The sequence below is a fragment of the Mycteria americana genome, chromosome 2, assembly GCF_035582795.1.
Source record: "Mycteria americana isolate JAX WOST 10 ecotype Jacksonville Zoo and Gardens chromosome 2, USCA_MyAme_1.0, whole genome shotgun sequence".
Lineage (NCBI taxonomy): Eukaryota > Metazoa > Chordata > Aves > Ciconiiformes > Ciconiidae > Mycteria > Mycteria americana.
Window position 1 is genome coordinate 70,156,066 of NC_134366.1, and position 14,737 is coordinate 70,170,802.

General features: G+C 41.1%; 1 protein-coding gene across 2 annotated transcripts in view; it reads right to left on the reverse strand.

Moving 5' to 3' along the window:
* TPK1 (thiamin pyrophosphokinase 1) overlaps positions 1-14,737 on the reverse strand; it is a 312,492-nt gene that overhangs the window by 112,636 nt on the left and 185,119 nt on the right. For both annotated transcript variants that reach the window (XM_075493722.1, XM_075493721.1), the window contains one exon: positions 14,329-14,424. In XM_075493722.1, coding sequence (XP_075349837.1) covers positions 14,329-14,424 — 96 coding nt within the window. The remainder of the gene's footprint in view (positions 1-14,328; positions 14,425-14,737) is intronic.

Genomic DNA, 14,737 nt, shown 5'->3' on the forward strand with positions numbered 1-14,737 from the left:
AGCGAGCAAGTTTTAATTTAGAAAGAGTTGAAGATTTAAGGGTGGGATTCAGTCATCTTTAAATGATACACTTATACATTAGTATCTCTTGAAAGAGTTTTAGGAGTCACTACCAAACAACGGGGCAGTTAAAAGCAGAAGGGAAGCATAAAGGAAGACTGTACTGGCAATTCAGGGATGTACTTCTTCCTTCTCCCCTAAGCTGTAATTTGGAGGGTGCAGCAACCAAGGGGAGCTGAGGTTGCCACCATGTCAGAAAGAAGTTGCTCAGGTTCCTGTTTCCACTCTCACAGAGACTGCTGAAATGGACAACTTGCTGTAAACTGTTTGCAGGCTTGTTAAATGCTATCTTCCTGTGAAAATTGGTCCAGCTGACATTCCCCTTTCTGGTACGGATGGGTTAAATACGAAGATTTTCCCTATATGATTGAGGAACATGTATTTAAGGAGAAGGATGAAAGGACACAGGAAGCTGGGAACTGCCTGCTGTGGGTCAAACGAGTGCAGTATCTAGCTTTGTAATGTCAGCATTGCCATGACATCTAAGAGCGAAGTCCAAGGCTTGAACCAACAGCAAAGGATGCCCATTCTTTTCAAAACTGTGCTCGTTATCTCTGATAAGAAATCCTCTCCCCAGGGTATGGGTAGGGCTTTGGACAGACAACTCAAAGGACTTTCTTCCACATGAGCTCAGTTTCAGCCAGACAGCTTGCAAACAAACATGCCTAAGACTGAGAGGTGGGTAGGTGAAAGGAAACACATTTACTGACAACAACTAGTAGCACTGAATGAACCACGAAAAAGATCTCCCCTAAAGAAAAAAGGGAAGGCAACAGTAATCAAGATGTCATAAAAGCTCTGGAGCCATGAATAAACCTCCCTCCCTTTGAGACTACAGAGACCATCTACTGCTAATACCCAAGATATTTCTATGCCAGTTACAGGTCAGATATTGTATCTGATTCGAACATAGCTTCTTTTTATCACCTTCTCACTTCACTGATATCTTTTCACTTTCACAGCCTTTCTTAATTTCCTACCATTCATAAGCCTATTCCTTTAATTTAAAATTTTGGAGGAATACGATATAGAGAATAAAATTATTGTAGTAACGTGCATAGTATGTTGAAGTATATTATATGCTGAGATACATATATATTAAAGTATATGCTGAAAAGCAAACAAGTAGTAGCGTGAATGCTACATTTATTATTGCTTTATTGCTTTGACACTTTATCAATTTTGACCAGTTTACAAGAAAAGCATTTTTTCCTTCATAAGGCAATTTTGTCAACTCGGGATGTAGTTTGAAAATTCAGATATATCCTTTCTGGTCTCTGCATCATCTTCAGTACTGAAGACTTTAAAACACAGCAAGCACTTTCCTTCATAACAAATGAGCCAGAGTAGATTTCAGCTCATTCTCCCATAGCTGTATTAGAGCTCTTGTGGTGGCCAGATCACAATCATTTTTTTATATCATCCACAAAATTACAATGTAAATTTAATGAACAATCCCACAACCCAATGCTGAATATATAGCAAGATATTGTCCATTTTAGTTGATTATATTGGCTCTCTAGCTCAGTGTTTTACATAAAAGGTATGGCATTCATTTCCTACGGGAATGATATGCCCAGCCACACAGCAGCATCTGAACTTTGCTCAGGTAGAATCCTCTTTACTCTAGCCGGAATTTATTCGTTGCTTCAGCCATCTGACTCTTCATGGGAACAAGAGCTCTCAGCTGAAGGCTGCCATGCTGTCTGTGTACCTGAGATGATAACCTTCAATCAGCTTCATCGTCACCTCGCTGATTCCACTAATCTTTATATTATATTGTTCCAGCATTTCTTGCTTCTTATGTTAATTTTCTTACATTTTTATCCAAATGCTTTCTCTATTTGTAACCCTTTTTATTTCAAATAAGAGGTTAATTCTTTCTGCTAAGGACAATAAGCATGCAAACAGATTGCATTTGTCTGCTTAAAACAAGCAACATGTACGATGGTAAAATGGAAAATGGAAAGATAACCTCAAAATTCAGTCCCAGATTTGAGTAGCTGGAAGCATTTTCATCTTGGTTCTACTATTGACTTGTATTTACATCTCTGGTCAAATTACTTGATTTCATTTCAGTGCTTTGGCTTTGCTCTCCCCTGCAGGTAAATGGAACGTTTGAGGGTGTACATAGCATCATTTGGCATAAATTTTGTGGAACATAGATTTCATAACCATTGACTTTATTCTTTCTTACTTACAGAAACCTAATCTACAAAATCCACATGAACTGCTAGACCCTAAGCAATCTGAATTTGACTGCTTGCTCTTGTGCTGAATATTCCTGTATGACCTTGATCAAACTGTACTCCCTGTGCCTCAGGTAGAGCAGGGACAGCAGTAACTCCCGCTCGGCTACTGCCGGTCAGCTGGGATGCAGCTCTACAATTCGTGCTGTGTGTGAGATCAGGGTCACTGGGATTCCTTATTGCCTCAAATTTTCTGGGTGAAGAGCTTCTTCCTACTCCAGACTGTTACCATGCTGTTGTGAGTAGGCAAAAATGCACTAAAACTCTTAGAGCAATCTGTTCACTGAGGCTTTGGAGGAAAATGTGTGCTGGGTTTGACCTTGACACATTTATCTATGCATGAACAAGGATCCCAGGACTATCAATCTCGTGTCTTCTGAAAAATCATAAAATCTTCTCGTCTTTTAAAACAATATGAAGAGACATTCACAAGTATCAGGCTAGCCTTTCTGTTCCCACAGCTGAACCACTGCAATCCACAGTGCATACTGTGGCATTACCCCCATGGAAATGTAAAGCCAATCACTGTAAACTATCATATCCCTAAGAAAGCAAGCCCTGGATTTGTATTAGCAGCAATGCAAGAGGCCCTCAAAAGATGATGCTAAAATGGTCTAGAAAATCTCTTTAACGATCTCATATCCACTCGCATCTAGTGCCAAAAGCTGTTTGGCACACGCTGTGTTTTTAATCTCTTCATATACTGCCTCCAGGATTAAAAAAGGGAAAACCAAAGTAACTAAAAACTCCCATCAATGAACAACTCAACAGAGGAAAAAAAGTAATCCTATCTTCTTCAACAGAATCCGCTTGTTGTGAGCTTTGTATTTCACATTGCACTTAACTCCGGCTGTCAGTCTTTACTGAAGTAGCCTTCCTTCCCCTCCCTCCAACACGTTTCCATGTTGTCACAAGATCAGCAGGACAACATAACTACAGCCCACCGCTTCCCTGCCAGCAAGACCCCCACCCCGCCGTGCTGATGCCTGTCATCCCACACTCCTCAACTAGAGCCAGCCTGCAGCCTGTCCTGAAGGTTAACCCAGTCCCGCAGGGCCAGCAGGTGGGAAGGGCACTGCACAGGGAAGAGGCTCTTTGCTGTGAAGACTCTCCCTAAAAGCCTCCGTTATTTCCCCAAAGGGATACAGATCACGATCCAGACCAGGGAGTCTTGCCGGGACTGTGGCTTCTGCTGCAGCATGCTGGCAGAGAGACAGTCTTGTACAGGAAGGCTACTCAGGACCTGATGGATCAGACACTGTAAGTTCTGCCTGCTAGCCCACAACCAGGATATATATCCCAGGACATGTATCAATGAGAGTGCGTGCACGTTCGCACACCTCCACAAGCCCTGACAACTTCTCTTTGATTTCCTTACAGTCCTGTGGTGGGTTAACCTTGGCTGGCAGCCAGGCACCCACTCCAGCCGCTCTCTCACTCCCCCTCCTCAACAGGACAGGCGGACAAAGTAAGATGAAAAAGCTCATGGCTTGAGACAAGGACAGGGAGATCATTAATTACCATCACAGGCAAAACAGACTTGACTTGGGGAAAATGAATTTAATTTATTGCCAATTAAAAATCAAGTTAGAAAAAAAGACAAAACTAAAACCACCTTTCCACCACCCCTCTTTTTCCCAGGCCCAACTTCACTCCTTCATTCCCAACGCCTCTATCTCCCCCATCCCCTGAGCAGTGCAGGGCAATGGGGGGCTGTGGTCAGTCCATACCAGCTCCTCTTTGCCTCTCCTTCCTTCTCATGTTGTTCCCCTGCTATAGCGTGGGGTCCTCTCCAAGGGGTACAGTCCTTCAGGGACAAACTGCTCCAGCGTGGGTCCCCCACAGGCTGTAGCTCCCGCCAGGAGCCTGCTCGTGTGTGTGCTCCTCTCTACAGGCTGCAGCTTCCTTCAGGGCACATCCACCTGCTTTGACATCGGGCCCTCCAGCGGCTGCAGTGTGGGTATCTGCTCCACCATGGTCCTCCATGGGCTGCAGGGTGGATATCTGCTCCAACGTGGGCTCTCCACAGGCCGCAGCTCCCTCAGGAGATCTCCACCTGCTCCGGCAGGGGCTCTCCAGGGGAGTCTCTGCGGGGGGGGGGGGGGGGGGGGGGGGGGGGGGGGACGGCTGGGGGCCGGGTACGGCTGGAGCCCCTCCTCCCGCTCTCCCCCCGGGGCTCGCAGAGCTGTTTCTCACTCTTTTTCCCTCACCCCTCACTGCCGGGCACCGTCCTGCCCTTCCCCGAGGCGCCCGCCCGTGGCTGACGGGCTCAGCAGTGCCCTGCGGTGGGGCCGCTGCAGCCGGCTGGAACCGGCTGTGTCCGGCATGGGACAGCCCGGCCTCTCCTCACAGAGACCCCAGCAGCCCCTGCCAGCACCTGGGCGTACAAACCCAATACAAGTCCCTACTTCAGCCTAACTAATTACCCTCATCACTTAACTCATTATTGTTTCTGCTTCCCTAGAAGGCTGAGACAAACATAAGATGTGTCTCTCTTGGCCACAAAACTCCCTTTCCTTTCCCACCACACCTTCATGTGGTTTTGCTTCAGCTCCTGCCCAGACGCTGGTCCAGGACCCTTGGAAAGCCTACAAAGGAGGCTAAACAAACGTGTGGTATTTCAAGGCAATGGGGTAGATTTTCTGTAGACAAAGGTCGCTATAAGAAACGCTCTGCCAGCAGCCCACAGGTGCTTATACCCAGATGAACAGAGAAAGCCAACTTCAACACTATGAGAGGTGAGATCTTTTCCTGGGGCTTCCTAAACCAGATGTGTCTTTTCTCTAGAACTAATGTGCTGCCTATTTTTATTTCCATTCTGTCACGTTAAATTTAGGTATCAAATTTTAAGGAAAGAATCACAGATTTTTAAGGGAAAACATTCCGTACAAAATACAGAAAAGGAAATTTAAAAATCTCCATTTCCATTAAAGGGTGATGCTATTTTTTTTTTTTTTTACTTCATCTGAGCAAGAGTTAATGGCTCAGGCGCTTTCCCTGCGTATCTTAACATTTAGCAATGAAGTCGGTATAAAAGACGCCACAAATAATGCAGAGCTGTAGGGCATCTTCACTCTCCTGCAGCAGCATTGCAGAGGAGATAATGGCGAAAGAGGCATTTGTGCCTAACTAGGACGAGATGTTAGCTCTGCTATTTAAAAAGTTTAAACTTGGATTCACACAGATCTGAAGATCTCCCGATAGGTCCCAACAGAACAGTAATATTTTCAGCTGGTCTGAACATTAATCTTCATGATGAACAAGGGGATAATAGCCTGTCCTATTATACTCAAGGGACAGATATGAGACCTGAAACTAAAGACGGAAAATTTTTCCCGTGTCTCTCGGGCCCTATTCTGCAAATAGTTCCTCTTTTGAGTGATTTCACTGAATACTTGGGCAGTACAGAATTTTTTTTTTTTTTTCACGGGAGTGCAGATTTGCAGAAAGAAGTCTTGAATTTATACATTTGTTTCTAAGAGACTGGAGATATTCTTATATTGAAGGAAGTAGGTTAGGATCTTGGATGCAAATTTTCCTTTTCAGAGTAGGTTCAGTATTTATAGCAGGTAAGCTAAACATAGCCTGAATAATGTCAGCTTACACCCATTACAGAATCAATTTTATTTTTCTACACTGTCCTCTAGACCACATAAATTTAGCCATGCACTTAAAAAGAAATGAAGCATGATTTCTTAAACTGGAGGCGCTTGTGAAGCTGTAAACATTTTATGCTCACATTTAATTTGCACAAAATACTGAGCTTTAATTGTTCAGTGTTTAGTTGTTCAGTTGTTTAAAAGGGAAGCTCGATGGGTTCTTTAGGCACGTTGAAGAGACCATCCCCTGAGTCTCCTCCTTAGCAGTGACAAAGTCAGATTAAAAGGCAGCTGATTAAAAAAAGAACAGCATGAGCATCAGAACTAGCAAAGCCTGGTTGCCAGTGTGGCTCTGCTATGAAGACCCTTCAATCCCTACCTCTGTTGAGCTCGTGCTACTGCCTTTTTTACAGTGGGAATACTGTAGGGGCCTTTCAAGTATTACCAGGCTGCCTCACTTTCACAGTATTTGTGAAGAGTTAAATTACTGTAAGCCCCTTTGCCCCTTCTTGAACACTGCTGGTGTCAGCCAAGAGGTCCAGAGTTAAAGGCAGGGAAAGTCAAAGGATTGCAGAAGACAGTGAGGCCTCGGGACTACAGGCTAAACCATTTCTATATAGCACCAGCCACACACTTTTACTTTGCAACAGTCTTAATAGCTTCCTCTCCCCTCTGCCCCCAATACTCCTTTCTAGGTAAGGAAAAGAAAAAAACAGAGAAAGACCCACCACAGCTTCAAAAGATTTGACCAATGTTACAATTTCACTGTTTCTCTTGACTGTTCAAAGGCCATACAATGTTACAAAAAAGGACGGAAATGTCATGGGGGGGGGGGGGGGGGGGGATCCACAAAACAAAACTGGTAAGGCAGCATTCTTATATGCACTACTTAGGTTAAATAAGTTTTCTTGAAAAAAAGAAGCCACAGAAAAAGGTTAATTTGTTGATTCACTGACTGCTTAAAGGACCAGATCACTGCAGTTTATAAAGTTATGAAACTGTTCTCTCTAAAGCCAGTGTTTCTACACTCACAGATGTAGAAAACTGCTGAAGTTTTTTATGAAACTATCTCACCAGTAGCCAAAAACCTGTCATTTATTCTTGACAAGCATCTCAATTCAGTAGGAAGAAATCATATTTGAGATGTAAAAAATGCTCTGACTATTATAATCTGCAGTTAAAATCTGCTGTACCAGCACAATTTTCTTAATATGCTTAATTATAAACTTACATCCCATTAACTAAACAGAATTCATAAAAATACTCATAACTTACAGCAGATTTCGTAACACCACAGTATTCATGTGTCAAGCAGAAAAAAAATAAACCAAGTTATTTATGAAAATCTCAGGCCACAAACTGAGCTCTCAGTCCTTGAACTGCGGAGAAATTCCTGGTGTCAAAACCTACGGCTGTTCAAGATTCCCTGCTACAACATCCACCTCCAAGATTCTGTCAATTTAAGTGCGACAGTCTTTTGAGAATAGTGGTATGTCATGTAGCCCAACCACTTTCCCAGCATGGAGGCAGTCACATCAGCAATAGCTACTATCAGGGAAGCTGTGCTCCTGTAAAGCAGAAGGGCCTGGAGTGGGGAGGAGAATCACCTCTCCTATCAAAAATAAACAGGACAAAATTGGTGGTTACAAAGGGAACAGTAAATCGTCTGTAGTAACCTCACATTTTCTGTTTCAAATATATTTAGCCTTTGACTCAGTTGAGAGAACAGTAGCTGGCTTACTTATTAGCTTCCACAGTCTTGTTAATGAGCATATCCTTGATCTCTCCCATCCCCTGAACTGCCTAAATAAACGGTATTTCTTCCCCTTGTTCTTCCCCTCCCCAAAGGTTGATATGGGGTTTATCTTTTTTAAACAAACAAACAAAAATCAATGCATTCTCCAGAAATCCCACTCTGCTTCTGCCTTTTTTCTTTAAATTATCTTCATAGACCAAATACAAGCCCCAGTAGAGTATACAAGGATTACATAAGAAAATTTCTCAGTATGTGATGCACTGTGTTCTTGCAGACACCCATTTTGCATGAAATTATTCTAACACAAAGATATTCAGTGTGTCTTGATGCCCATAGCTATAGTGGAACAGATAGACAGTCTGCTTCCTTCACATGAAATTAGGGTGTTTCTCTTTGGGAACTGGCAAGTTCTGATATCCCGTATTACAAGAAACATACTTTGCCATACCTTTACAATGGGAAGCCTTAAAATAATACAACAATAGGAAAGATGGGATAGAGACTTCCTGAAGTCTGCATTCCTGGAAGGTGGATTTGGACCTTAGAGTCAAAATAGTCAGCACTCAAGGATATGTCTGTACACCCTACAGGAGGGATTTACTCATGTTGAAAGGTATTACGAAATTGCACATTTTAGAAGTGGGAATTAACAGGAAACACTTTAGATCCATTTGTTTCTTCTGATAGGAGACGCTTATGAAGAGGATTACTGTTAATAACTCATGAAAATCTTTTGATACAGCACTTGACAGTATAGAAATCTTTTCATTACATGTATTTAACTTCCCCTAAAATATATCTCATTTGCATTTTTTTTTTTTCCTCCTGTGAGGCATTAAGAAGAAAAACTCAACAGTACCACCAAAACTGAACAGGTTCATTCTTAGCCCTGCGTCCTCTATGGAATTTGGAGAATAGAGCCACAAACTTCAGGGTCCTTGTAAAAGCTTCACACTCCAGCTCCATGACAGCTCTGGTATCTTCCAGACTGCCTCTCCCCCTATTTATGGTATTTAGTTACTTCCCTGTTCCCAAATCCTGGCAATGGCCTGTCCTCATTCCTAGGCTTTCCTTTAAAAGCCATTCCTGCTACTGTTCTGGGTCCCCAAAAGTTTTCAGAAATGAAAACAAGTAGTGATCTGGCATGAAATTACCGACTAACGTGAACAGCAAAATTATGATTCAGTCAGGAACTGAAGCTGATTTATTTACTGTTACAAAAATGTCACGTCATCAGGAATAACCTCAACTGATAGACAAAACCAAAGCTAAGCCAAACAGAGCCCAGCACTTGCAATAATTATACCCTTTCTACATGGGACTGCTCTTTATGTAAAAAAGTATTCTCTTTTAAAGTATTTTCTGGTTTTCGTTTTAGAATATTTTCTGTTTTTCTTCAGGGTCTTTTTCTTCATGTAAAGACAAACCAGAGAGTGCTTAATAAGCTGTTTGAACACTGTATAGCTGAAGGTGGTACATGAACATCACTTCATTGTCTTCTCTTCAGCACTTTATAAACACAGGACTTCACTAACATTATGTTTAGTTTAGCCTCCCTCAAGAGAAAAGAAAGTGGACTGATTTGACACTTTCTTTAAAAGGGCAAAGAGAAGAATGCTTGCATTCACTTAAAAGAAGTAATATCCTAGACTGCAGACAGATTGAACCTTTAAAGTGTAATTTTAAAATGGAAATGTTAGTATAGTATCCCTTTACTGCAAAGGGTTTTTAGGAAGAGTTGGTTTGGATTTTTTCACTTTTTCATATTGACACTGATGCTTTTATCAATTTAAAGACACTAACATTAAACCACTAAAAGGCATGTAGGTTTCAATAAAATTCATTTTTTATATCTTCAGCCCATATAACCAAATGAGCTGCTTTAACTTTTTTTAAGCAGAAAAGATAATAAAGTTAAATGAAAAGTCCCAGAGCTTAGTTTTAAGACTAAATGGTATTTTAGATGAAACAGTTAAAGAAAGCAGAGTTTGTAACTCTGAGATAAAGATAATGGCTTAAATCTATCTTTACATTGTGAGGATTCTTCTTGGAGCTGCATAATTGATAAACACACTTCCACATCTCACTGGTGTGAGCTGCTATGAGCTGCCTGTGCATCAGACCAGGGACACTGTTATGGAAAGAGTGCTTGATGAAGATTGGGAATAGGAGGATCATCCCCGACTGTACCACTAGCATGCTGGGAGACTGTGGACAAGTTGCTTCTGTACTTCTGCTTTCCGATCTGCAAATTGAAGATAATAATATTCACTTTTAATGTAAGATCTGTTGATCTCTAAATAAGAGATATTGTAAGCATGCCTATCATTTTGCCAGTTCAGTTGGTTTCTTGAAATAGCTTGTGTTACATGAGAGAAAATTAAGAACAGAAAGTAGTACCAGACAGAAATTACTGTAAATAAGTTTACTTGAAGGTCTTGTAATGAAGAAAGGAAAGTACTCACATAACCACAGAATGGATAAAACAGTGATTAAGGCAGTAAAGCAAAATGTCCACACCTAAGTGTTCAATAGACCATAAACAATGTAAAAGAAACCCACGGCAGAAATAGAGACAGAGTTATTAAGACATTAAAAAAGCATCACATAGGGCCAGGAAGGTATACCGCCAGAAAATTTGTGCATTTTTTATACATACATGCACGTGCACGTGTGTGCATGCATACTCACAGTCATGCAGAAAGAGAAAGAAAAATATCTAACAGCCTTTAGGTTGGAAAGAAACTTCAGGAGTCAGATTCTGTTGGTGGCACTTCACTGCTTCACCCATCCAATACAATGCAATTCACAAATGAATTAGGGCTGTGGAGAGGGAAAATTAAGACTGATTCTAGCTTGCACATATAAAGGGTACTGCTTGTTCTAACATTCTCTGTAGTATGTAATTATAAATACATATAATTAGGTTACTTAGATATCACAAAATGACCCCAATGCTGCTTTCTGCATGACTTGGCTATGCAACCAAAATATGCAATGTAAACCAGAAATGAATCACCCTGAGGATTCAGAAACTATTCTAAGAGGTTTTATTTGAGACATAAGGAAAAAGCAGTTATGAATTTGGCTAATTATTCTAGAAGACAGAATTACTGCTGTTTATATTGAACAAGGAGTTCAAGAACTAACAAGGAGTTTTTTCTCCCAGATTTGTGTCTCAGCTGACCGTCAATTCCAATTGCACCTTTCCTTGCAGTAAAGGCATTTCTAAGGCCTCTTCTCAAACTGAATTCTTGAACAACCAGTAAAATCTAAACTAACTTTGCAGCATTCTCTCCAGTGGGGGCACTGAGTGTCTACCTCACCTTCAGTCCCACTCAGGTGATCGCTAAGAAAGCTGTTCGACATGATTACCTTTCAGTACTCTATTCCTCTGTTCAAAAGGTATTTGTTCAAAAGCTATTTGAAGAGGAGGAGGAGGATGGAGGTGCAGAGACATGGAAAGTAAATTACACAAACTTAATTCCTTTGGAACAAAACATTGCCCCCCCATATGTTCATGTGAGCTCAAAAACCTCCTAGACATAGAACTTCCATAGAGGTGACTGATAGATCACAGTAGAAATTTTATCCATTCAGTATAGCAGATAAATGGTAACTTATTCTTTAACCAACAGAGGAACATCTGTTTCAAATACTTCAGCTCCTCACAGCTGAATTTCATCCAGACAAACGATGTCACAGGATTGTGGATCCATGGTATACATTGAATGTAATTAATTTCCTAGCTTAACATATTGCTACCCAGAAAGAGCAGCAAACACAGCATGACTGTGGTATCAATTTTTTTTTAAGAAACTAAAGAGATACTTTCCTTGTTTAGTAACGTCAACTATAAATCATTGGGAAACAGATTTGTACTGTCTCTTTGTCCTATTCCTCTTTGACAAGTGCTCTGGATAAGCCAGATAGAATGGATAAAAATCAAAGCTCGACACGTACATATATTTCCTGGAACCAGGAACCACCTAGTTAATACTCTCTGTTAAAAGGAAAGCTTTTATGATATTTTTTCCAGAAGGAAAAAAAACCATAGTGACATGCAAGTTTGTACTTCAGGCCAAAAATGCAAATGCAGATGAAGAACCCTTTCTCTATCCACTTCTAGTGTTCAGGTCCTGGACCTTCCTTACAGCTGAGAAGAATGTACTTCCCAGGTGACCACAGAATACAATGGCAGCTTTCTTCTCTGAAGAAATTTGCATTCTCCTCAAAGATTTTAGATCTATGGCTGGAACAGCCTGTTTTGTTACCACTTGACATTTTTTATGCCAGAATGTTACCCATAAAGACACCTAGATTAAGTGCAAATTTAGGTATTTAAAGAGGCTAGAGTTTCAGAGGAGCCAAGTGGTTGCATCCATAAACTGAGGCCAGTATTATGTTGCAAGTGCTTAGAATCTCTGTGTTTTTGGGGACCAGGCATCAAGCTAAGCACTGCATTATCAGGACATCCAGAAGAATCACCAAGCCTCCTACTAACAAATTATAGCTAATGCTTCTGAACCAAGGGCAAATTGGAACCCAAACTAGTAATTTATACAGTTGTGATACAGTTTTGGGTTCCATTTGCTGAAGTTTCACATATTATTTGCCTAAGTTGAATCAAGGACTTCTTGAAACTCCTTATGTCAGAAAATGCAAAAGACCAAAAAGAGAAATATATGCTTTAGCTAGTGTGCATGAATCAGCTCATAGCATCTTATTATGTTTTATGGAACAGACACTGTAAGCAAGAAGCAGCTAGGATTTAATGAACATAGTTTTAGAAAACATATCTGTTACTTCTTGCACCTCTGAAAAACTCAGATTGTATTTCAAGCACATCTTAGATATCACAGCATGAAAATATAACTGAACTGAAATCTTAGGTTTAGTGCATTGGCATGAACTCTGCACAATTACTGCAATTACACTCTGGCTAGTACTTTACAAAGTATCGTCAAGGATTACAATGCAGTATCCTTTAGCCAACTTAACAGGGCTTTACCTAGGAGAGTGATCAAAGAATTTGAAGTTTTACAAATAGGCTACTTATTGTTAAAACACATCTGTAGCTGTCATGTTCCCATTGCTCTTATTTTAACCACACATTGATTATCCACACATTGATTAACCACACATTATAAAACCTCTTGTGATAGCTTAAAAAAAAAATCCCTCTATAGCAATAGCTGGGATTTGATAATGAACTGAATCCAAGAAACACTCAAGTTCTTCATTCTAAGGGTAATTCTGTTAAGAGGGAAGCACCTTACTTGGCAAAGTCAAAACAAATCTTACGTGTAGGTGGCTCCTCTGTTCCGACGGCACTCATTATCATGTGTGTCCTAGATGGCAAGACACCCCTCTGTGCTCTTGTGATGATAAATTATAGGGGGGAAAAAATAAACTATCATATAAAGAGTTTCCTGGCTCACAGCCAGACAGATAAGAGAAGCGTATGGAGAAACCCTCCCATCTCTGTCTATACTGATAGGGGAAAAAACCTGATGGACAACAGTATGCATTGAGGGCGGCAAGAGGAGATGCAACTGCAGATGGGCATTGTGCGACAGCACTCTGAAACATCCAATGGACATATATTTCCTTTAGAAGATCAAGACATTTAAAAATAGCTTAAGCAAAAACTGGTTAATTCTTTATCAGCCTGGAGTGAGGAAAGAAGAAAGAGTGAGTGGTATTGGCATCTTCACTTCTTGCTGCTTTGTTGGAGTACAGTGATCTCAGGAAGTCAGGCAACTTTCCTATCTTGCTGCAATGAAAATGGGAAAAGAGGAGGTTTACACATCTTCCATCTTGTGCTGTTGTTTTCATTTTCTTACATGAGTCTTGCCCTCACTGTTGGCAGGAGGATGCAGCAGCTGTTTCCTCTAATGCCTTTCACCCATAGGTGCAGAGTGGAGGAGAGAGCTCAGCCCTCCCGAACAACCGCTCCATGGGGAGGAAAAGGGCGGCAATCCCAAGAGCATATCTGCCATCGACTCATCATGTTGGAAATTTCCAAGGAATTTTAACTTTGCATCTCAGAGAGACGAAACAAGCGGGCCTCCGAAACCAAAATGTGGAAGGGGAGAGGGAACGTTGCCTCCTTTGCCTTTCCAATGAAATGAGCAGCTGACAACTCCATATGGCTCCTTTTAAGTTTAGTGCACTGCTTGCTCTACAAAGGTTCCCTTTGATTCCAGGGAAACCTTTTGCAGAAGGAGGTATTGCTTACCATATGTAATGTTGGCAGGATAAGATTCCCCCTCCCATTTTATCTTTGGGAGGGGAGAGGAAGGAGATTAACATCAAGGCCCAGCGTGCCAAGACTTGAAAATATATTTACATGCTGAAGTGGGACTCTTGCTTTGAACACCAGCCACAACAGCTCTTCTGCACTTTAGGTAGTTCATTAACAGAAATCAATACAAGCTGCCTTTTAAGAAAGCCAACGCTTGTTCGTTGACACACTGTGTAATTCCTTTTAGCAGAAGCATCAATGCTTACAAGGTGTGCAGTAAATTATGGCAAAACTGCAGAACAGCAAGGCTACAGAAATTATGGTTTCATTTCAGCACAAACTTAAAACATAAACCTAAATACATTGAGAGGAAGAGTAACTACTAAGAACAAGAGACAAAAGATGTGTCACCTTTACCTGGAGGCCCTTCTTCTCTATCTTTTTCTGGAGTATCTGAAGGCACTTGGTGAAATCTGTAAGGTCCTGATCCATGGTCTCAATTAACTCACATCCCTAGTGAAGAAGCAGCAAAATGGAGAGGAGAAAAAAAAAAAAGTCAGTCATCTTTCAGTTTCAAGAACTAATGCTGTCTTTGGTGAAATTAACTGCAATCAACAACTCTTAAAGCCTCTGCATGGAGATGCAGAATTAAGTAAAAGACTATTACCCTTACAGAGCCCAAAGACCGTAGGTCCCAGCTGAACAAATTATTATGAAACAGCGGTTTCATAGGCACAGGAGTAGATATTCAAAACCCATCAAGTACACTCATGAGTTCGGATAAGCATGTTCTTCGATGCTCTGCTGGATGGACAAGTTCTAGTGT